Raw genomic sequence first — 20664 nt, 5'->3', positions numbered from 1 at the left:
TTGTTGGGTGTAGCCACTTTCGCCGCATCTTCCGGGTAACTTGCTGCAGCTTCTACCTCAGCACTCGCTGCTTCACTCTGCACTTCAGTGTTGTGCGGGCGGCTTCTTTCCTGAAACCTCACGAGTCACCCTCTGCTGGCTTCAGACTTTTCTTCTGCAGCTCCCTCACCTCTCTCAGCCTTCATAGAAGTAAAGAGCGTTAGGGCCTTTCTCTGGATTAGGCTTTGATTACAGGGATGTTGTGGCTGGTTTGATCTTCTATCCAGACCACTCAGACTTTCTCCATATCAGCAATAACACCGTTTTACTTATTATTCCTGTGTTCACTGGGGCAGCACTTTTAATTTCCTTCAAGAACGTTTCCTTTGCACTCACAGCTTGGCTAACTCTTTGGCGTAAGAAGCCAAGCTTTTGGCCTGTCAGCTTTCAATATGCCTTCCTCACTAAGCTTAATTCATTTCTAGCTTTCTTTTTTTTTTTGTGGCCTCTCCCGCTGCGGAGCAGAGGCTCCGGACGCACAGGCCCAGCGGCCATGGCCCACGGGCCCAGCTGTTCCGCGGCCTGTGGGATCCTCCCGGACCAGGGCACGAACCCGCGTCCCCTGCATCGGCAGGTGGACTCTCAACCACTGCGCCACCAGGGAAGCCCCATTTCTAGCTTTTGATTTAAAGTGAGAGACATGTGACCCTTCCTATCACTTGAACACTTAGAGGCCATTGTAGGGTTATTAACTGGCCCAATTTCAAGACTGTGTCTCAGGGAATGAGGAGAGCCAAGGAGAGGGAGAGATGGGGGAATGGCTGGTCAGTGGAGCAGTCAGAACACACACAACATTCAACAGTTATGTTTGTCATCTTGTATGGGCGTGGTTCGGGGCACCCAAGACGGTTACAATAGTAGCGTCAAGGGTCGCTGATCACAGATCACCATAACAAATATAATAATAATGAAAGTTTGAAATATTGCTAGAATTACCAAAATGTGCCACAGAGACACGAAGTGAGCAAATGCTGTTGGAAAAAGGGCACCGATAGACGTGCTTGATGCAGGGTTGCCACCACAGACTTTCAATTTGTAAAAAAAAAAGCAGTAAAGCAATGAGCAATAAAATGAGGCCTGCCTGTACTCGACGTGTAATATGCCTAAGTGATGATTCAGTATATGTGTATGTTGTGAAATGATTACCACCGTAAGGTTTAACACGTCCATCACCTCACATACTTAACATTCTTTTGTGTGGTGAGAACGTTTGGGATCTGCTCTTAGCAGCTTTCAGGTTTACAATACAGTATTATTAACCATAGTCACCATGCATTACATGCCCAGGATTTGTACATCTTATAATGAAGTTTGTACCCTTTGACCACCTTCACCCATTTCTCCACCCTCCCCCTCCGAGTCCCTAGCAAATCACCAGTCTACTTTGTTTCTATGAATTTGGTTTTTTTAGATTCCGTACATGAGATCGTACAGAATTTGTCTTTCTCTGACACAGTTCGCATGCCCTCAAGGTTCATACATATTATTGCAAGTGGCAGGATTTCCTTCTTTTTTTAGTGGCTGAATAATATTCCGTTTTGTGTGTGTGTGTGTGTGTGTGTGTATGTAAAACACACCGTATTTTCTTTACCCATTCATCTGTCAAGGGACGCTTAGGTTGCTTCCATGTCTTGGTTTTGTAAATAACATTGCAGCGAATGTGAGGATTCAGGTATCTCTTTGAGATGGTGACTTCATTTCCATTGTATAAACACCCAGAAGTGGGATTGCTGGATCAGACGGTACTTTTATGTTTTGAGGAGCCTCCTTACTGTTTTCCATAGTGACTATACCGATTTACATTCCCACCAACAGTGCACTAAGGTTTCCCTTTTTCTCTACCTCCTCACTAGCATTTATCTCGTCTTTCTGATCATAGCCATTCTAACAAGTGTGAGGTAATATCTCACTGTGGTTTTAATTTGCATTTCCTTGATGACTAGTGATGTTGAGCACCTTTTCATGTACCTATACCTGTTTGCTATTTGTATGTTTCTTTGGAAAAATGCCTATTCAGTTCCCCTGCCCATTTTGAAATTGGATTATGTGTGGCTTTTGGTGTTTTTTTTGTTTTTTGTGGGTTTTTTTGCTATTGAGTTGTACGAGTTCCTTACATATTTTGGATATTAACCCCTTATCAGCTATATGATTTTCAAATATTTTCTCCCATTCCATAGGTCGCCTTTTCATTTTGTTAATGGTTTCTTTTGTTCAGAAACTTTTTAGTTTGAAGTAGTCCCACTTATTTATTTTTGCTTTGTTGCTTGCACTTTTGGTGTTGTATCCCAAAAATCATTGCCAACACCAATGTCAAGGAGCTTTTTCCCTATGTTTTCTTCTAGGAGTTTTATGGTTTCAGGTTCCTTCCATTTAAGTCTTTAATCAATTTTGAGTTAATTTGTGAGTGGTGTAAGATAGGTGTCTAGTTTCATTCTTTTTCATATGAATATCCAGTTTTCCCAGCACCATTTGTTGAAGAGACTGTCTTTTCTCCATTGGGTATTCTTGGCCCCCTTTTCAAATTAGTTGACTGTATACACAGGGGTTTATTTCTGGGCCCTCAATTCTGTTCTGTTGGTCTATGTGTCTGCTTTTATGCCAGTACTGTACTGTTTTGATTACTATAGTTTTGTAATATAGTTTGGTATCAGGAAGTGTTGATACCTCCAGCTTTGATCTTCTTTCTCAAGATTGCTTTGGCTATCTTTCCTGGTTCTGTATGATTTTTAGGGTTGTTTTCTCTATTTCTGTAAAAAATGCCATTGGAATCTTGGTGGCGGTTGAGTTGAATCTATAGATGGCTTTGGGTAGTATGGGCATTTTAGTAGCATTAATTCTTCTGATTCATAAACGGGCTATCTTTCCATTTGTGTCTTCATCAATTTCTTTTATCAAAATCTTGTAGTTTTCAGCATACAGATTTTTCAGCTCCTTGGATGAAGTTATTCTTAAGTATTTTATTTTTTTTAATGCCATTGTAAATGAGATTGTTTTCTTTATTTCTTTTTCAGATAGTTTGTTGTTAGTCTATAGAAATGCAACTGACTTTTGTATGTTGATTTTTGAATCCTGCAACTTTACTGAACTTGTTTATTAGTTCTAACAGTTTTTTGGTCAAATCTTTAGGGTTTTCTACATATAAAATCATGTTATCTTCAAACAGACAATTTTACTTCTTCCTTTCCAAATTGGATGCATTTTATTTCTTTTTCTTGCCTGATTGCTCTGGCTAGGACTTTAGTAGTATGTAGAGGATGAGTGATAAGAATGGGCACCCTTGTCCCTGATCTTAGAGGAAAAGCATTCAGCCTTTTACCACTGAGCGTGATGTTAGCTGCAGGCTTGTCACATATGGCCTCATTGTGTTAAGGTATGTTCCTTCTCTTCAATTTGTTGAGAATATTTATCATGAGAGGATGTTGAATTTTGTCAGATGCTTTTTCTGCATCTGTTGAGATGATCATATGATTTTCTGTCTTTCATTTCGTTTATGTGATGTATCACATTTATTGATTTGCTTATGTTGAAACATCCTTGCGTCCCAGGGATAGATCCTCCTTGATCGTGACATATGATCTTTTTAACGTGCTGTTGAATTTGATGTGCTTTGGTTGAGAATTTTTGCATCTATATTCAGCAGGGATACTGTCCTGTAGTTTTCTTTTGTTCTGGTACCCTTATCGACTTTGGTATCAGAGTAACGCTGGCCTCATGAAATGAGTTTGGGAATATTCCCTGTTCTTCGGTTTTCTGGAAGCATTTGAGAAGGATTGGCATTATTTCTTTAATTTTTTTTTTTTTTTTTTTTTTTTTTTTTTTTTTTTGCGTTACGTGGGCCTCTCACTGCCCTAGCCTCTCCCATTGCAGAGCACAGGCTCCGGACGCGCAGGCTCAGCGGCCATGGCCCACGGGCCCAGCCGCTCCGCGGCACGTAGGATCTTCCCAGACCTGGGCACGAACCCATGTCCCCTGCATCGGCAGGCAGACTCCCAACCACTGCGCCACCAGGGAAGCCCTTCTTTAATTATTTGGTAGAATTCACCGGTGAAACCATTTGGTCCTGGGCTTTTCCATGTTGGTGCTCAGAGTCCTGCCCTGAGGCACCGGTTCCAGGGCCTGAATTAGAACTAACACTTGTGATCCCGCCCAGGGCTGAGATGCTAACTGCTCTACGCGTCCCCCATCTCTCTCTGGCGGGGGACAGGAGCAGCCAGTGCCCTGTGGCCTTTCCTGCTCTTCTGTTCCTCCCCAGGGGACGAGGTAAAAAACTTTAGTGGAGTTTGCGAATATTCAAGGAAAAAGTACTCGCTAGGGTCCAGGCCAGGGCCGCCAGTCCTGCAGCTTGGCTTCCGACGCCCTGGGTTCGGGGGACAGCAGCCTCCGAGGACACACCCACCTGGTTCTGAACACAAGATGTTCTTCACTCCCTCCTACACGCAGCCCCTCATGGGGTCCTGCCGACTTTGTCCCCACGTGGCATGTGATTTAAATCCCGGCCTTTCACACAGAGCTGCCTGAACAATCCTCTGTTGACCAGGAGGCCGACCCTGTTGATAACTCCTCTCTGAGAGCCCTAGACAGTGCACATTTCTGCCTTTAAAAATTGAATTTCCAGGTGAATAAAAACAAAACACAAAAGTCCGAGAAGACTTTTTCCGTGCTGTGTGTTTTTTCCTCTCTCAGAGTAGACGCGGATGAGGATGACCTGGAGGAAGAACATGTAACTAAGGTGAGACACCAGGTCCTGGGTCTCCTGTGACTGACCTGGGTCCAGGGAGGAGGTGGGAGCCCCCGAGTCTCCAGGTGCTTGGCAGGGGGGCTGGGTCCCCGGGAGACGCCTGCACCCCAGGGCGTCGAGGGGCGGCCTTTCCACCGGGGGTGGCAGGAGGTGGGGGACGGGTGCTCTGCCCCTGGCTCTCAGTGGCTCGTCCCCTGTCCTCTGGTCTGAATTTGCATTTGCCTGGGGTGCTGGGAGCTGTGTGTGGTTCTGACGCGGCTCAGGCTTCGTGTGTGTGGGACTTCGGGTTTTCTCTGTTGACATTAGAAACCCCCCACCCCCCTTTTCCTCTCTTCCTCCCCGGCTCTCCTAAATCTTGGAGGGGCGCACAGAGAGGTGAGCTCAGCCTCCTCCTGCTTCGCCCCCCAAGCCCTGGGAAGTGCATGGGGGCCCGCCCGCCCCGCTTCCCCCTACACCCTGGACTCTCGGAGTCCTCCCTGTGTCAGGAGCCACCACTGAGGGGAAACTCCCTTTCCTGAGATGACCGAGCCTCCCAGAGGGGCAGGAGCAGGGGCCCAGCATGACCCGGGTGGGGGGACGCCCTGGCCTGAGGGCTCTCAGAGGTCTGCCCGGGGGCAGTCGCCTTCCTTAGGTCTGTGTCCCGGGTGTCCTCTCCATTCCCTCGGCCTCTCAGGCCCCAGCCCTCCTTGCTGTGCCGGGAATGTTTGGGGCTGACAGTCTGCCCTGAACCCCGCTACCCCGAGCAGATTTACTACTGCAGTCGGACGCACTCGCAGCTGGCCCAGTTCGTGCATGAGGTACAGAAGAGCCCCTTCGGCAAGGACACTCGGCTTGTGTCCCTGGGCTCTCGGCAGGTAAGCGCAGGGCCGGGCAGGCGAGCAGGGCGGGCGGGACCGGCCCCTGTGCCTTGCTGGTCCTTGGAAGGAAGGACCTGCTCCTGGAAGGCGGGCAGGCCCGGTGGCTTGCTCTGTGTCGCTTAGCCAGCCCCGTGTCCTTTACCCTCTCCTCTGTCTTGTAGAATCTTTGTGTCAATGAAGATGTGAGAAAGCTAGGTTCTGTGCAGCTCATCAATGACCGCTGTGTGGAGCTGCAGAGAAGCAAACACGGTAGCCTCCAGCGCCCCGAGGCTGTAGGGAGGGCCTCTGGGACCGTGTGCAGCCCTGGGACGGGGAAACGGCGGGAACGAGGGCAGAGCAGACCGGGCTTCCTTCCTAAAGAGCCTCACGTGGGGAAAAGGTCTTTTTGCTTTTTAGTCTGGATCTAGTCCAGTACCCTGGCTAGGAGGCGATATCATAGGCCTCTTCTAGAGAAGACGAGGTAAAATGCCAGGATGTTTCGAAGAGTCCGTAAGCAGCAGTTCCGGAAGGGTTTAGCGGCCCCGCCCCGTGGTACAGACCCCTTCTGGCCCCGCGGTCAGAACCTCAGCTGAGGTTCTTTCTGCCTTTGCCCCTGTGCCTGCGCCCCTCAGAGAAGAAGAGCGTCGTCGAGGAGGAGAAGCCCGGGCGGAGGAGGAGGCTGGAGCCGCGGGCCACCTGCCCCTTCTACAACCATAAGCAGCTGCAGCTCCTCCGGGACGAGGTCCTGTTGGAGGTGAAGGACATCGAGCAGCTGGTGGCCCTGGGGAAGGAGGCTCGGGCCTGTCCCTACTACGGGAGCCGGTTCGCCATTCCAGCAGCCCAGGTGAAGACCCCGGAGGCTGGGCGGTGGCTCTCGGCTCTGAGCGGGGCCCAGGAGGGAGTTCTCACTCCTCTTTTGGTTCAGGAGGGTGTCACTGGCCGTGGTTGTCTGCCCGACACACCGCCCACTGAGGACACGTCACCCACTCTCTCCTGGTACATAGGGTTGGAGGAGGCCCCAGGTGCCTAGGTGGCTCTGGGCTGCAGGGACAGTTGGCGTCCTGGGGGATGGCGCATTAGCGCCAGGGCAGAAACTAGAGTGCCGTGGGGAGCTACGGGACGCAAAGTTCTTTCCAGGTGCCCTTTGGGTGCGTGGTCGTCCCACCTCGCGCACCTGCCTGCAGCACAGGTGGAGACCCTTCCCTAGACTTGCTGTATGGAGTCAAAAATGATATCATTGTTATTTGGTGGTATGATTTAACTGTTTTCTTTCTACTCCCTTAATTTGAATGACTTTTGGAAATAACGTATCGTTTATGGAGAATTTCATATAATCAAGAGAAGACTTCCATAGATTTTTAAAGATGCAGGGAACTGTGTTAGTAATAACATTACCTGGCAGTTAGATGCTTGTCAGTGTGCTGCCCGGAACTGAGTGTGAGGGTCACTGAGAAACTGGGGAGCCCACCCAGCCTCACGGTGGTCTCAGCCCTCCTGGGGTCTGGACACACTTGGGTGCCAATGTAGTGAGATATCCTGAAACTCTTATGATCTCGACTTTTTAAGGCACTTTGCATGTCGTTTTTGTTTATAGTAGCCCACTGAAATAGCTAAGGCAGGTATTATTCATATTCTACACGTGAGGACCCCCGGGGCCTAGAAGGGTTAAGTGATTGATCTGTTTTCTCACAGCAGATGAGTAGCGGAGCCAGTGTTAAAACCTGGGCCTTAAGTTTCCAGTTTTTTGGATTTTCACTTTATCGGTATCCTTTTAACTGGAAAATCGTCATAACAACACGGCACCTAAGAAATTGACAGAGTGCTTTCATTTTTGTTACCCCGCCTCCCCCCCCTTAACCCTCATTTGAGATAGACTTCCTCAAGCCCGTTTTGCAGACGAGGAAACCGAGGCTCAGAAAGGTTGCCTGTCCCAGAGTCAGACAGCTGGGAAGTGGCGGCCCCAGGGCCAGAACCCGGGGCTGCTTTCTGGGCCCAGTGCTGTCACAGCGTGTTGAGGGACCTTGGTGCGTTGGGGGCGCAGAAGGGGTTCTGCAGCAGGGGCTCCAGGCCCCTCCGCCCTTCCGCCCTTGGTCCACTCGGAAGTGCAGTCGGCTCCAGTTTTATCTGTTCTGTAGCTGACGTCTCACATAAGACTTTCCGGGGAAGGTTCTCCAGCTCAAAGCACAGTGCACTGCTCTAGCTTTCTCTCCGGAGTGCCCGCCTACGCGTGTTCCGGGGGCTGGGCCCGCCCACTGTGGGACGGGTCCTGCTCCCGCCTCAGGCCGCCTCTCCCCCTCCAGCTGGTGGTGCTGCCCTACCAGATACTGCTGCACGCGGCCGCCCGGCAGGCGGCGGGGATCCGGCTGCAGGGCCAGGTCGTGGTCATCGACGAGGCCCACAACCTGATCGACACCATCACCGGCATCCACAGCGTGGAGGTCAGCGGTTCCCAGGTGGGTCGGCCTCTGCCTTCCCAGGCCAGGGCCTGCCGTGGGGGGCAGCGGGCGCGCTGAGCCGAGGCCGGGGACCCCCAGCGTGACTGAGGACGGGACCCAGCCCAGGCAGCGGGCGCTTCGCTTGCTTCTCCCCAGCCTGTGTCGCCCAGAGTCCTCCGGGCCAGGGTGCTGCTAACTAGGTCTCCGTGAGCCGGATGGTGGGATGAGAAGCAGGGGTCCTTGTGCAGCTGGTTGTTACTGTTGATACTGCTTTGAGGGATGCTCGAGGTTTCTGAAAGCCGCTGTTCATTGCCCATTATGTGCCCCGCACCACGTCTTCACGCTATGTGCCCTGCACCACATCTGCACGCTGACTCTGCGTCGGGCTGGTGGCTGTTTTACGTAGAGACTCGGAGGCTGAGAGAGGGTTAAGCGCTGCCCCTGAGGTCAGCCTGGGATTTGACCAGCGGTTTCTGACCCTCAAGCCCACGTGACACCCACCCCCTGGACTGCCCAGTGCCGGCTGGCCTGGACTGAGCCGTGATGGTTGCCTGGAACCGGCTCTCCCAGCAGACAGCATGTCTTTCCCACCCCAGGAAGCACTAGCAGGGACGTTCGTTATCTGCAAGTCATCGTCTTCCCCTTTCCCTGACCCTCCGCGGATGCCACTGCACCAGCGCCCCTTCACCTCGACTGCCCCCCAAGTGTCCTCGCTGGCGTTGTCCAGGCATCATCGAGGGCGTCTCTGGCACGGCCCCAGGCTGCTGGTCTAGGGCCTGCTCTGCCATCACATCGCTCTCTGTTCTCCCTCCAGCTCTGCCAGGCCCACTCCCAGCTGCTCCAGTACATGGAACGATATGGGTGAGACGTTGCCCCCCGAGGGGTTGGGAAGGCCCCGCTCAGCCTCGGCACCCCAAAGCCAGCCTGCGAGAGGAGGCACCGGGGTAGCATCTGGCCGGGCCCAGCATGATGGGGGCCAGCGTGCTTTCGCCTCCTGTTCGTTAGGCGTGCACCCCAGGAGGCCGTGCAGGCCCTGGGCCACAGTGAGCCGCCCTTCTGGGAGAGTGTGTGTAGCTCGTGAGCCGGTTGGGAAGACAGCAGACAGGAGGGCCTCAGCTCAGCACCGGGAGGGGAAGCCGGGGTTCTCCCGCCGATGTCCACTGGCTTCTCCCCAGGAAGCGCTTGAAGGCCAAGAACCTGATGTACATCAAGCAGATCCTGTACGTGCTGGAGAAGTTCGTGACGGTGCTGGGCGGTAAGGAGCATCCCCGCCCCGCGGCCAGCTGCTGAGCCTGCTGGGCTCCGTTCCCCGGACGCCAGTCGGGACCCCTGGGGTTTCTGTCTCTCAGGAATCGCCTTGGCCATTGACTTAGAGAATTCTTATTTGTCCGGCCTTAGACCTTTGTTTAGAGCCCTGGTTGATTTGCCCCTGTTCTGAGTCCTTTTTATTTTGCCAGGCCCGACCCCACAGGTGGCAGTAATAATAATATATTGTGATAGAAATGTGTGTATGACACTTTACGTCACAGTGATGGGACTCAGGACTCGGGTGCTCCTGTGAGGAAGGCGGCGCAGGCACGGTAACCCTCAGGCCAGTAAACTGAAGCCCGGAGCAGAGGTGACCGGCCTGTGGTTCGTGAGCCCGGTGAGAGGGACTGGAGTCTTCTGGCTCCGGGGCCCACACTTCTTGGCATCATTCGGAGCCACACGACTTCCCTCTGGCAGTTCCTGTGCAAGCTTTTATAGAAGCTGAAGGGCAGAAAGGCAGCAGGGCTTTTCGGGGGCATCTGTCTCACGTTGATGCTCTTCACTGGGTCTCTGCCGTGCAGCCTGGGTGTCTCCTGCTGGCGCCCGTGTGGAGTGGGGTGTCCCTATCCCCGCCTCCTCGGAGGATGTGGGAAAGGATGACATCGCCAGGCTTGGGCTGCGTGTGCACGTGGGTCAGACCTTGAGTCCCCCCCTCCCCCTTCGTGGGGCCTTTGGGTGCTGTAAATGGCAGAAGACCCCTTCAGATAGGAGCGTTCTTACTCGATAACTACAGAGCAGAGGGGGAAGATGGGGGCCAGAGGCCCACCGTCCTGACCTGTTTGATTCTCTTTTGTAGGGAACGTTAAGCAAAGCCCCAATACCCAGAGCCTGTCTCAGGCAGGTAAGAGCAGGTGGGAGCCGTTTCTGAGCTGCCCTCTGGGGTGCGGAGGCCACGGTCCTCAGAGCGAGGGCTTCAGGGCCCTTCGCTTGTTTGCCCTTAGGGACGGAGCTGAAGACCGTCAGCGACTTCCTCTTTGAGAGCCAGATCGACAACATCAACCTGTTCAAGGTAGGTTTTCACCTTTGTGTGGCACATCCAGGTTCCTTTTCTGCCCGCCCCCCGTGGGCGGAACAGCGTTAAGACGGTGGAAGGAATAGAAAGGAAATTCCTTCTGTCCTTGAGCAGCCTCGAGGTCCGAGGGTCTGTAGAGTTACTGTACCTGACCCTCACACACAGCTCATGTCGCAGGAGGGCAGTCTTCAGCCTGGGGCGGAGGGTCACGGGGAGCCGTGCCTTCCTCTCTGTGTAATAAGCGGACGCTCGCAGGTGCCTCCCCTCCACCTGTCTTCGGGCACAGTCTTCCCGGGCGCTGGGCAGAGCACGAATGACTTTGCAATCCAGCTGTCGGGCTGAGGTGCCTGAGAGCGCGGCTAGGGTGCTTGGCCTGGGTTGGGCCCAGCCTCAACCTTTGCTCCCTCCAGATGGGGCACAGGCTCTGTCGCTTGACAGACCACCTTAGTGAGTCTGGTTTGCTGACGACACAGAGCACCGTGTCCAAGGCAGCGCGTGGGTCCCGTGACTCCAAGGGAGGGGCACCACGTCATTCAGGCTCCCCAGCTGAGGAGGACAGCACGCCGCACACACGAGGGTGCTGGTGGTGCTCGGTGGAGCCCAGGGCAACCCGGCTGTGTGGGCTCAAGGCCCCGCTCCCCCTTCCCCTTCACACCAGCTGCCCCCTGGCCTGGTCGCTGCCATCCCCCACCAGGCGGGCGGCAGGCCGAATGGCCTTGGACTCCTTTCCCCCTCACCTCGCATCCACACGCTGCCAGGCCCTGACCCCGTGCTCTCATCCCACAGCTGCTGCCCCAGAGCAGGCGCTTGCCCTCCTCGCTCCTTTCTGGTCTCTGGTCCTGTTCTCTGCCTCGTGTCTTTTTTACAGACTACAGTCCGGTGACGTTTTTTCTTTTTTCTCTTTGGCCACACCACGCAACTTGCAGGGTCTTTAGTTCCCTGACCAGGAATCAAACCTGCACCCTCGACAGTGAAAGCGCGGGGTCCTAACCACTGGACCACCAGGGAGTTCCCCAGTGAATCTTCTTTTTTTAACATCTTTATTGGAGTATAATTACTCTACAATGGTGTGTTCATTTCTGCTATACGTAACACATATCTCCATATCCCCTCCGTATCCCACCCCTCTAGGTGGTCACAGGGCACCGAGCTGATCTCCCTGTGCTACGCGGCTGCTTCCCGCTAGCTATCTGTTTTACACTTGGTAGTATATATAAATCCATGTCACTCTCTCACTTCATCCCAGCTTACCCTTCCCCGCTGTGTCCTCCAGTGTGTTCTCTACGTCTGTGTGCATCTTTATTCCTGCCCAGCCCCTAGGTTCATCAGTACCGTTATTTATTTATTTATTTACTTATTTTTTGGCTGTGTTGGGTCTTCATGGCTGCACACAGGCTTTCTCTAGTTGTAGCGAGCGTGGGCTACTCTTTGTTCCGGTGCACAGGCTCCTTGTTGCGGTGGCTTCTCTTCTTGCAGAGCATGGGCTCCAGGCGCGCGGGCTTCGGTAGTTGTGGCACATGGGCTCAGTAGTCGTAGCTCGCAGGCTCTAGAGCACAAGCTCAGTAGTTGCGGCACGCGGGCTCAGTAGTTATGGCACGCGGGTTCAGTAGTTGTGGCTTGCGGGCTCTAGAACGCAGGCTCAGTAGTTGTGGTGCACGGGCTTAGTTGCTCCGCAGCATGTGGGATCTTCCCGGCCCAGGGCTCGAACCTGTGTCCCCTGCATTGGCAGGTGGATTCTTAACCACTGCGCCACCAGGGAAGTCCCAGTACCATTTTTTTAAAATTCCATATATATGTGTTAGCATGTGGTATTGTTTTTCTCTTTGTGACTTACTTCACTCTGTATGACAGACTCTACGTCCATCCACCTCACCACACATATAACGCAATTTCGTTTCTTTTTATGGCTGAGTAATATTCCATTGTATATATGTGCCACATCTTCTTTACCCATTCATCTGTCGATGGACACTTAGGTTGCTTCCATGTCCTGGCTATAGTAGATAGTGCTGCAAGGAATATTGTGGTACATGACTCTTTCTGAATTACGGTTTTCTCATCCCCAGTGAATCTTAATGGAAGATGGCCCCTTTTCAGAGATCTTCAGGGGCTCCACACCCCTCATCTTGCACATTGTGCTCACAACCAAGCTCCTCCACATGCCCCTGACGTAGCCCAGCTCTCCCTTTTTTTTTTTTTGCGGTACTCGGGCCTCTCACTGTTGTGGCCTCTCCCGTTGCGGAGCACAGGCTCCGGATGCGCAGGCTCGGTGGCCATGGCTTACGGGCCCAGCCGCTCCGCGGCATGTGGGATCCTCCTGGACCGGGGCACGAACCCACGTCCCCTGAATCGGCAGGCGGACTCTCAACCACTGCGCCACCAGGGAAGCCCCAGCTCTCCATTTTGGGTCATGCTTTTGCTCATAGGATTTTTTAAAAACTACCTCTTAATCCTCAAGGTCCAGCTTTGCTGTCATGGTGCAGGAGAGCAGAGGGGACGTGGCCGTCACCAAGCACCATTAGAGAGGAGAGGCTGTGCTGTGCTGCCGAGTCCCTTCTGTGGCAGGGCACCGTGTGCGCGCGCACGTGTGTGTGTGTGTGTATATGCGTGTGTGCGCGCATGCGCACGCAGCGGGGGGGGACAGTGGCAGAGGGGAGGCCTCAGGCAGGAGGGTGATGCGACCACAAGAGGCGCTTTGGGCACCTAGGGGGTGGCGTGGGCCTGCTCCTGTTGTTTGGAAGGTGGCTTTCTCCAGCTGGATTTGTTTTCCCGGCGCCTCTGGCTGGGTTTGCTTTCGCAGGTGAAGCGCTACTGTGAAAAGAGCATGGTCAGCAGAAAGGTACGTGTCCCTTTGCGCGGGCCCCCGTCGCTGTCCTCCGTGCGTCTCTTCTCCTGGCCTGCCGAACCTCCGAACGCCCTGTCTCTGTGCTCACCATGCGGCAGCTCGCCAGGGGCGGGGAGGGGCCCGTCCGGCTCCCTCTCACAACCACTGCTCTCATCCCTGTCCCAGCTCTTCGGCTTCACAGAGAGGTACGGGGCGGTCCTGGCGCCCTCCAGGGAGCAACCCAAACTGTCCGGGTTCCAGCACTTCCTGCAGAGCCTGCAGCCGGGGATGACTGCGGGTGAGTCAGAGGGGGAGCCTGGGCAAGAGTTAGCCTTACTCACGCATGGTCTTCCCGGAGGATGGCTTTAGCCCAGGTGCAGGGAGCCCCCTGCTGTCCGGGCTCCCAGACCCTCCTCCTTCCTCTGCTCTGTGCAGCTCCTGCAGCCCCCGCGGAGGAGGGGGAGGACAGGGCACCGCGGCCCGCTTCCCCGCTGATGCACATCGAAGGCTTCCTCGCAGCTCTCACCACTGCCAACCAGGATGGCAGGGTCATCCTGAGCCGTCAAGGTAACCCCGGGAGGAGCCAGCCTGGGGCCAGGCTGCTTTACTTCCATCTGGTACCCCACCAGCTTGGGACGCAGAAATGGGTGAAAACTGGCCACCTGTGACCCACGCCAGTAGTCGAGGGGGTGAGGAGGGATGAAGAGGTGCTGGGCTGCTGGCTGGTCTCGGGCGAGGTTGCCAGAGACTCCGCGTAGCCCAGTGCGAAGGTCAGGTGGGCTTTGTTGGAGTCGTGGCTCCATCACCTATGAGCTGCATGACTTGGACCAGTTTCTCCCTAAATCTCAGTTCTTCATGTGAAAAGGGAGACAGTCCTGCCATCTACCTCAGGGTTGTCCTGGAGATGAGATGGGTCTAATTTAAAGAGAAAGTCGTATCTCTTATGGCTTCTACATGGACCCGACTGGACATCCCCTTTGTCTCAGGCAGATGGAGGTCTCTGTTGGGCCTGCACCTGCCCTTCTCCATGTAGCTGTCTTTCTCTTTTAGGCAGCCTCAGTCAGAGCAGCCTCAAATTCCTGCTCCTGAATCCAGCCGTGCACTTTGCCCAGGTGGTAAAGGAATGCCGGGCGGTGGTCCTCGCAGGGGGTACCATGCAACCGGTAAGGACACGGCGCAGCCTCTCGCGCCCAGCTGCTGGGATGGGGAGGATGTAGCATCAGGCCTCTTCCCATCCTGTGAGTCCCCCAACCAGAAGGGGGTTAGCTTGAGCCAGCCACGCAGTGTCCACTAGGTGGCGCTGCTGTTCTGTGTCGTGGCTGGGTCTGGGGTGGGGTGGGCACTGCCCTGCCCTGGTGTTCCTGTAGCCACTTCTCCAGAGAAAGCCATTCTGGAGCTTCAGACCCAGAATGGAGTGCCTTTCCATTCCTGTACCCACCATAGATACAACCTTCTCTTTCTTTGATAAATTTAAGTTTTAGTATACGTATTTAGGAAACTGTTATATTTTCATTGTAGGGAGCAGAGACAAGCAAAAACAGGGAATAGATCATAATTCCACCAGCAAAAATTCGTTTTGGCGTATATCGTTCCAATAGTCTTTGTACTCATAGTTTTTACAAATACACATACATATTTAAAAAACGAAAACAAAAATGGTATCTCCACATGCTGCTGTTGTAATTTGCTTTTCTCATTCAGCAGCAAAGCATCTTCAGCATTTTTCCTTGTCAGCGAATATGCATTTATCCTGCCCAACTCTGGCTGCACTTCATTCCGTATGTGAATATGTTACATACGATCACCCTTCTTTTGTCAGGTATCTAGGCGATTTGCAGTTCTTCTGTTTTAACTGGTAGAGTGGGAGATACAATTGCATCTCTGCACAGCGGTCACTTCCTTAGGATGTGTCTTAGAACCAAGACTTACTGGCTGAAAGGCAAAGGCTCTTCAACCTCCTCAAGCCGTCAGCTCCCAACCTCAGCTTCCTGTTAAGAGTCACCCCTGTAGCTGTATTATTTTTCCATTTTTCTTTTTTGTGTATAGAAGTAGACTTTTATTCACTGGTGTATTAGAATCATTTATAGTTGCTGTTTTTTGTTGCTGTTGTTTTTTAATTATTTTTGGCTGCGCTGGGTCTTCGTTGCTGCACGCGGGCTTTCTCTAGTTGTGGTGAGCGGGGGCTACTCTTCATTGCAGTGTGCAGTCTTCTCATTGCGGTGGCTTCTCTTGTTGCGGAGCACGGGCTCTAGGCACGTGGGCTCAGAAGTTGTGGCTTGCGGGCTCAGTAGTTGTGGCGCGCAGGCTCTGTAGTTGTGGCACACGGGCTTAGTTGCTCCGTGGCATGTGGGATCTTCCTGGACCAGGGCTCGAACCCGTGTCCCCTGCATTGGCAGGTGGATTCTTAACCACTGCGCCACCAGGGAAGTCCACAGTCGCTGTTTTTGACGCTCAGATTTTCTGAGACTTGGCCTGTGGGAACCCCTCATGCTGCTTTGGTCCCTTTGACATGGCCCCCTTAGTCTTGGGATGCTTCCCTGCTTTCAGCACAAAAAATGTCCCGGGCTCACCTTAACACTTTCCTTGCCCCAGACCTGGAATCATTCGTTTGTCCAGGGTGCCCTGGTTTCTTCAAAGGGGGATTGGTACTTAGAAACCAACATCTGGGAGCTAGGGCGTTCGTAGTGCTCCTGGGTCGTCACCGTTTATAGGCCATTTCAGGGGACAGGCCTAGGGAGTAGTTTTCAGACATTATGAGTCCACAGTGACATCTCTGTATCAAAGTCAGTCATTTTACTTGACCTTACGTAGTATCTGTTCCGCTGCAGTTTGATTTCTTATCACATTAACATAATTACTTATTTGCTCTACCTCAAATATACTTAAAATAGTTTCAAAATTATACCAGTATTCTGGGACTTCCCTGGCGGTCCAGTGGTTAAGACTCTGCACTCTCAGTGTAGGGGGAACAGGTTCGATCCCTGGTCGGGGAGCTAGGATCCCACATGCAGCACAGTGTGCCCCCCAACAACAAAAAAAAATATACCAGTATTCTAACAAGAAACTACTGATTGAATTCATTTACATGCTTTTTTTTTTGCCTTTAAAGTACCCCACTAAGGATATGTGGTCATTAGTGATACAAAGTCACTTGAAGTCAAGCTTTTCTCTGTGTGGCTATATTCTGAGTTTGATAGGGAGGTAGGCTTTCAGTTTTTGTTTTCAATTTTAGTTTGTCTTTTTACTTTATGTTCTTAAAAATGTCCACATCTGTATGGTTCAAAAGTCGAAACTATATAGCAAGACGTATTCAGAGAGTCTCACCTCTGTCCCTCTTCAAACCGTTCCCCATTCCCAAAGGTAATCATTTTTATTAGCTACTGGTCTATTCCTCCAGTGTTTCGTTCTAATTTTTTTTTTTGCAAAGATGAGCAAATTTTTTTTCCTTTTTAATTTTTTTTTTTTTTTTTTTTTTTTTTTGCGATACACGGGCCTCTCACTGTTGTGGCCTCTCCCGTTGCGGAGCACAGGCTCCTGACGCGCAGGCTCACAGGCCATGGCTCACGAGCCCAGCCGCTCCACGGCATGTGGGATCTTCCCGGACCAGGGCACAAACCCGTGTCCCCTGCATCGGCAGGCGGACTCCCAACCACTGCGCCACCAGGGAAGCCCTCCCTTTCCTTTCTTACATTAAGGGGAGCTCAGTCAGCTTTAACTTCCCAGCATGCTCTGGCGATCACACGTTAGCAGTGCACAGGGTGGTCTGCGTTCCTTCTGTTAGCTGCATGGTCGTCTGCTGGGGGAGTAGCTCCTTCGGCCAGTCTCTCTTGAAATGCAGAATGTTACGGATAACCTCACAGGGACTGTCCTTGCGCATATGTCTGGTTTGTGGAGCTGTACTTCAGGGGAGATGCCTAGATAGGGGATTGTGGGTTAAAAGTAAACATATGTCTACTTTGTTAAATAGTGTCAAATTCCCCTTCCACAGGAGTCGTGCTATCCTGTGGCCCACAGGCAACATATAAGAATGCCTGGTTCTCCAGAGAGCAGTCAGACCTTGGGATTTTTGCCAGTTTGATAGGTGAAAACCCGGAGCTCTTTAAAAATACAAATGCACATGTCTTCCCACTAGAGATTCTTATTCAGTAGTTTGGGCTGGGCCCTGACCATATATATATGTTTTAAATTCCGAGTGGTGATTTTGTTGCATAGCCAGGGTTTAGAACCACTGTTTCAAATTGCTGAATTTCTCTTGCTGTTCCCACAAGTGGTTTAAATGAGGCTGCCAACACTGGGTATCATTATTTATTTTTTTTCTTTTAACGAATCTGTTACCAGCCTTTCCTTTTGCCTCTCTTTTCTGTTCTTACGTACTTGTCGCCTCCTGGCCCAGGCCTCTGGGAGGTGACAGAGCTGGCTTTGTGGTCTGCAGGTGTCCGACTTCCGGGAGCAGCTGCTGGCGTGTGCCGGGGTGGAAGCTGAGCGCGTGGTGGAGTTCTCCTGTGGTGAGGACCCATGCCCAGGGTGTCGAGGCTGGGCCTCGTGTCACTGTTCAGCCGTGTGCTGTTGTCAGGCCCGGGGGCTGAGGCCACAAGAGGGCAGCTTCCTCGCGAGCTCCCCATCTCCAGGCTCTCCTGCTCTGCGTCCCCGGTGTCTGCACGGAGAGGCCTGGGCATCGCTGAGTCGGTCCCGTGTGGAAACGGGGTGGGGGGCGGGGGCTGTGAATTGCTCTTCCTAGTCTGGAAGACAGGGTCGGGGGAAGCTCTTACTGGACTCTGCCTTGCGGGACAGTCGACTCCACTTCAGCCTCACTGGGTCTCGCCAGGTCACGTGATCCCTGCAGACAACATCCTGCCCCTCGTCATCTGCAGCGGGCCCTCCAACCAGCAGCTGGAATTCACGTACCAGAAGAGAGAGCTGCCTCAGATGGTCCGTGCCAGGCAGCCTGCCTTCCCACGGTCTTTGCGGGGGCAGGAGGCAGACTTCGGGCTGGGGGCACCCTGCCCCGGGCCGAGCATTCAGGCGCTGGGCTCTCCCATCACAGCTGGCACAGGGTGGGCAGGATCTAGAAGTTTACCACGGGAGGTCTGGGCCATCTCCAGCCTCATGCCTTCGGCTGCTGAGGACGTTTTCTTTAAACGAAGCTCACGAGCAGGCTGCTCAGTGCCTTTGGTTCTCTTGCCGTCTGGCTTTGCGGGCTCCGCCTGGGCAGGAATGCGGGTGTTGGGGGCACACCTCTAGTGGCATGCCTGGGGTTTTCAGTGCCTGATTGGTCACAGACGGGGCTTAATCCCCAGCAGGATGTTGGGAGTTGGAGAACAGTGGACTGAGCGGCATCCCACAGTGGGTTTGGCTCTGGTGTGCCAGCACGTGGTGTGTCACAGATGCTACCAGGCGCCAGAAGCATCATCGGGTGTGTGGTAGGGAGGGTGGCACATTCCGCCCCGGGGAGCCACCTGGCCGTGCTCCCCCGCAGTCACCCGTGGGTCGCTGTACTTGGCTTTGAGCCTTTTTGGGGGGCTTCAGGAATGGCTCCGTGGCAGGTTCCTTGTCTTCCCTCCCTAGATGGATGAGACGGGTCGCATCCTCTGTAACCTGTGCAACGTGGTGCCGGGAGGGGTGGTCTGTTTCTTTCCCTCCTATGCGTACCAACGCCAGGTCCACGCCCACTGGGACAAGAGTGGCCTGCTGGCCCGCCTGGCTGTCAGGAAGAAGGTGAGTGGCTGCTCTGCTGGACTTCCCACTCGAGAGGACGCTGGCACCCAGAGCTCCTCCTTGCATTTCTTGTGTGCGGGGGCTTCCGCTAGTTCCTTACCTCCGCTTCCAATCCCTGATAACCATCCAGGGCATCTCCCCAAGGGCCCTGGCCCTGTGGGCTTCTCCAGTCCCCAGTCTGGAAAACATAAGGCCAAGAGCCACCCAAGACCCAGGCATTCTGAAACCCTTTTCTGGGAGACATTATATGTTTACCTTCAGATATTTCAGGAGCCCCAGAGAGTGAACCAGGTGGAGCAGGTGCTGCTGGAGTATTCCAGGTGCATTCAGGTAAGAGGTGTGGTTCTGAGGCCTTGGGTCCAAAGGGCACGTGGCGCTGGCAGCTGAAAGTACCGTGGCTGGCATCCACGCCCTGGCTCTGCAGCTCTGGGCTGGGTGTTTCCTGCAGCACTGTGGCCAGGCAGGGGGCATGGTGACAGGGGCCCTGATGTTCTCCGTGGTCGGAGGGAAGATGAGTGAAGGCATCAACTTCTCTGACAACCTTGGCCGGTAAGGGGTGGGCTTCCCATCTCCCGCGGCTCTGACACCCACCCATCTGGCACCTTCGGAGTCCACACCCGGGCTGACTGCTCAGGCCCGTCACCCGCGAGGTGCACGGATGCAACAACTCTGGACTTGGCCCTTTGGGGCCAGGTGGAAAATCAGGCAGCCCCTAACTTGATCAGGACTCAGTTCCTTGGTCTAGACTGGATATCTCCGCTGAGAAAACCCTCTCCAGGTGGTAGGGACGAGGGGAGGGAGAGGCGGAAGGAAGTGGAGTGGAGGTGTGGGTGAGGACGGGCCCCTTGTCCTGGGCACCGCGCAGCTGCCGTGACTCGCGTGTGCCTCCGCCCTAGGTGTGTGGTCATGGTGGGCATGCCCTTCCCCAGCATCAGGTCTGCAGAGCTGCAGGAGAAGATGGCTTACCTGGACCAGACCCTCGTGAGTACCGCCAGTGCCTCGGAGGTCAAAGGGAGGGGGCACCCCACGGCTGTGACTCCCCCTTGCCCTGGGACGTGTGTGTCCCGTTTGCTCCAGAGCGATGGGACGCCCCCTCCACAGCCCCTGAGCTTCTCCATGCCATCACCTATCATGCCGGCTGCTGTGCCCATGAGGCCCACGGGTCCCGCTCCAGAGCCCGGCTATGTCACTGTCACTGAGAACACTAGGAGGAGGCAAGAGTCCGCTCTGACGGGTCACCTCCTTTCCCCTTCCCAGCCCCGAGCCCCAGGCCAGGTGCCTCCTGGGAAGGCGTTGGTGGAGAACCTGTGTATGAAGGCCGTCAACCAATCCATAGGTGAGCCTGGGCTGACGCTGCTGGCAAGATGGCTGGAGAGTGAGGCGACAGGAAGGAGGGCTTTCACCTGCCATCTCTCCAGCCCGAGTGCTGAGCAAGGGGAAGGGGACACAGTAGAAACGCACTGTGGGGGGAGGCAGGTTTAACTCAGACCCCCCAACTTCTGTCCCCATCCAGGCAGGGCCATCAGGCATCAGAAGGATTTTGCCAGCATCGTGCTCCTGGACCAGCGGTACGCCCGCCCTCCTATCCTGGCAAAGCTGCCGGCCTGGATCCGGGATCGCGTGCAGGTCAAAGCCACCTTTGGCCCTGCCTTTGCTGCTCTGCGGAAGGTCAGTCCTGCCTTTCTCTCTCGTCCCCAGAACCTCCCACCCCCCCAGCCCCACCCCGCCCCGCCCCCAGCCGGTGTCTCCCTGTCTTT

The 20664-nt window shown here is 53.8% G+C and overlaps 1 protein-coding gene and 1 long non-coding RNA gene across 7 annotated transcripts in view; one reads left to right on the top strand and one right to left on the bottom strand.

Annotated features, from left to right (window-relative positions):
- Window positions 1–20664, top strand: part of DDX11 (DEAD/H-box helicase 11) — a 93233-nt gene that overhangs the window by 69890 nt on the left and 2679 nt on the right. For 3 of the 6 annotated variants that reach the window (XM_067756111.1, XM_067756109.1, XM_067756110.1), the window contains exons 6-24: window positions 4723–4768; window positions 5524–5631; window positions 5796–5883; window positions 6246–6457; window positions 7914–8066; window positions 8863–8909; window positions 9224–9303; window positions 10153–10197; window positions 10298–10365; window positions 13169–13490; window positions 13628–13759; window positions 14243–14355; window positions 17625–17697; window positions 18018–18121; window positions 18758–18907; window positions 19169–19237; window positions 19356–19456; window positions 19804–20243; window positions 20421–20575. In XM_067756111.1, coding sequence (XP_067612212.1) covers window positions 4723–4768; window positions 5524–5631; window positions 5796–5883; window positions 6246–6457; window positions 7914–8066; window positions 8863–8909; window positions 9224–9303; window positions 10153–10197; window positions 10298–10365; window positions 13169–13490; window positions 13628–13759; window positions 14243–14355; window positions 17625–17697; window positions 18018–18121; window positions 18758–18907; window positions 19169–19237; window positions 19356–19456; window positions 19804–20243; window positions 20421–20575 — 2506 coding nt within the window. The remainder of the gene's footprint in view (window positions 1–4722; window positions 4769–5523; window positions 5632–5795; window positions 5884–6245; window positions 6458–7913; window positions 8067–8862; window positions 8910–9223; window positions 9304–10152; window positions 10198–10297; window positions 10366–13168; window positions 13491–13627; window positions 13760–14242; window positions 14356–17624; window positions 17698–18017; window positions 18122–18757; window positions 18908–19168; window positions 19238–19355; window positions 19457–19803; window positions 20244–20420; window positions 20576–20664) is intronic. The other 3 variants (XM_067756115.1, XM_067756112.1, XM_067756114.1) reach the window with 3 other exon arrangements.
- On the bottom strand, window positions 11977–20451 carry LOC137233464 (uncharacterized). The gene is made up of 3 exons (XR_010947423.1): window positions 20213–20451; window positions 19163–20111; window positions 11977–18753 (listed from the first exon to the last, which is right to left on the bottom strand). It is a non-coding gene; the product is annotated as an uncharacterized lncRNA (long non-coding RNA).

This window comes from Pseudorca crassidens, chromosome 11 (assembly GCF_039906515.1).
Source record: "Pseudorca crassidens isolate mPseCra1 chromosome 11, mPseCra1.hap1, whole genome shotgun sequence".
NCBI classification, from domain to species: domain Eukaryota; kingdom Metazoa; phylum Chordata; class Mammalia; order Artiodactyla; family Delphinidae; genus Pseudorca; species Pseudorca crassidens.
Note: the sequence above shows the minus strand (reverse complement) of the source record. Positions and strands in the feature narration are given on the sequence as shown.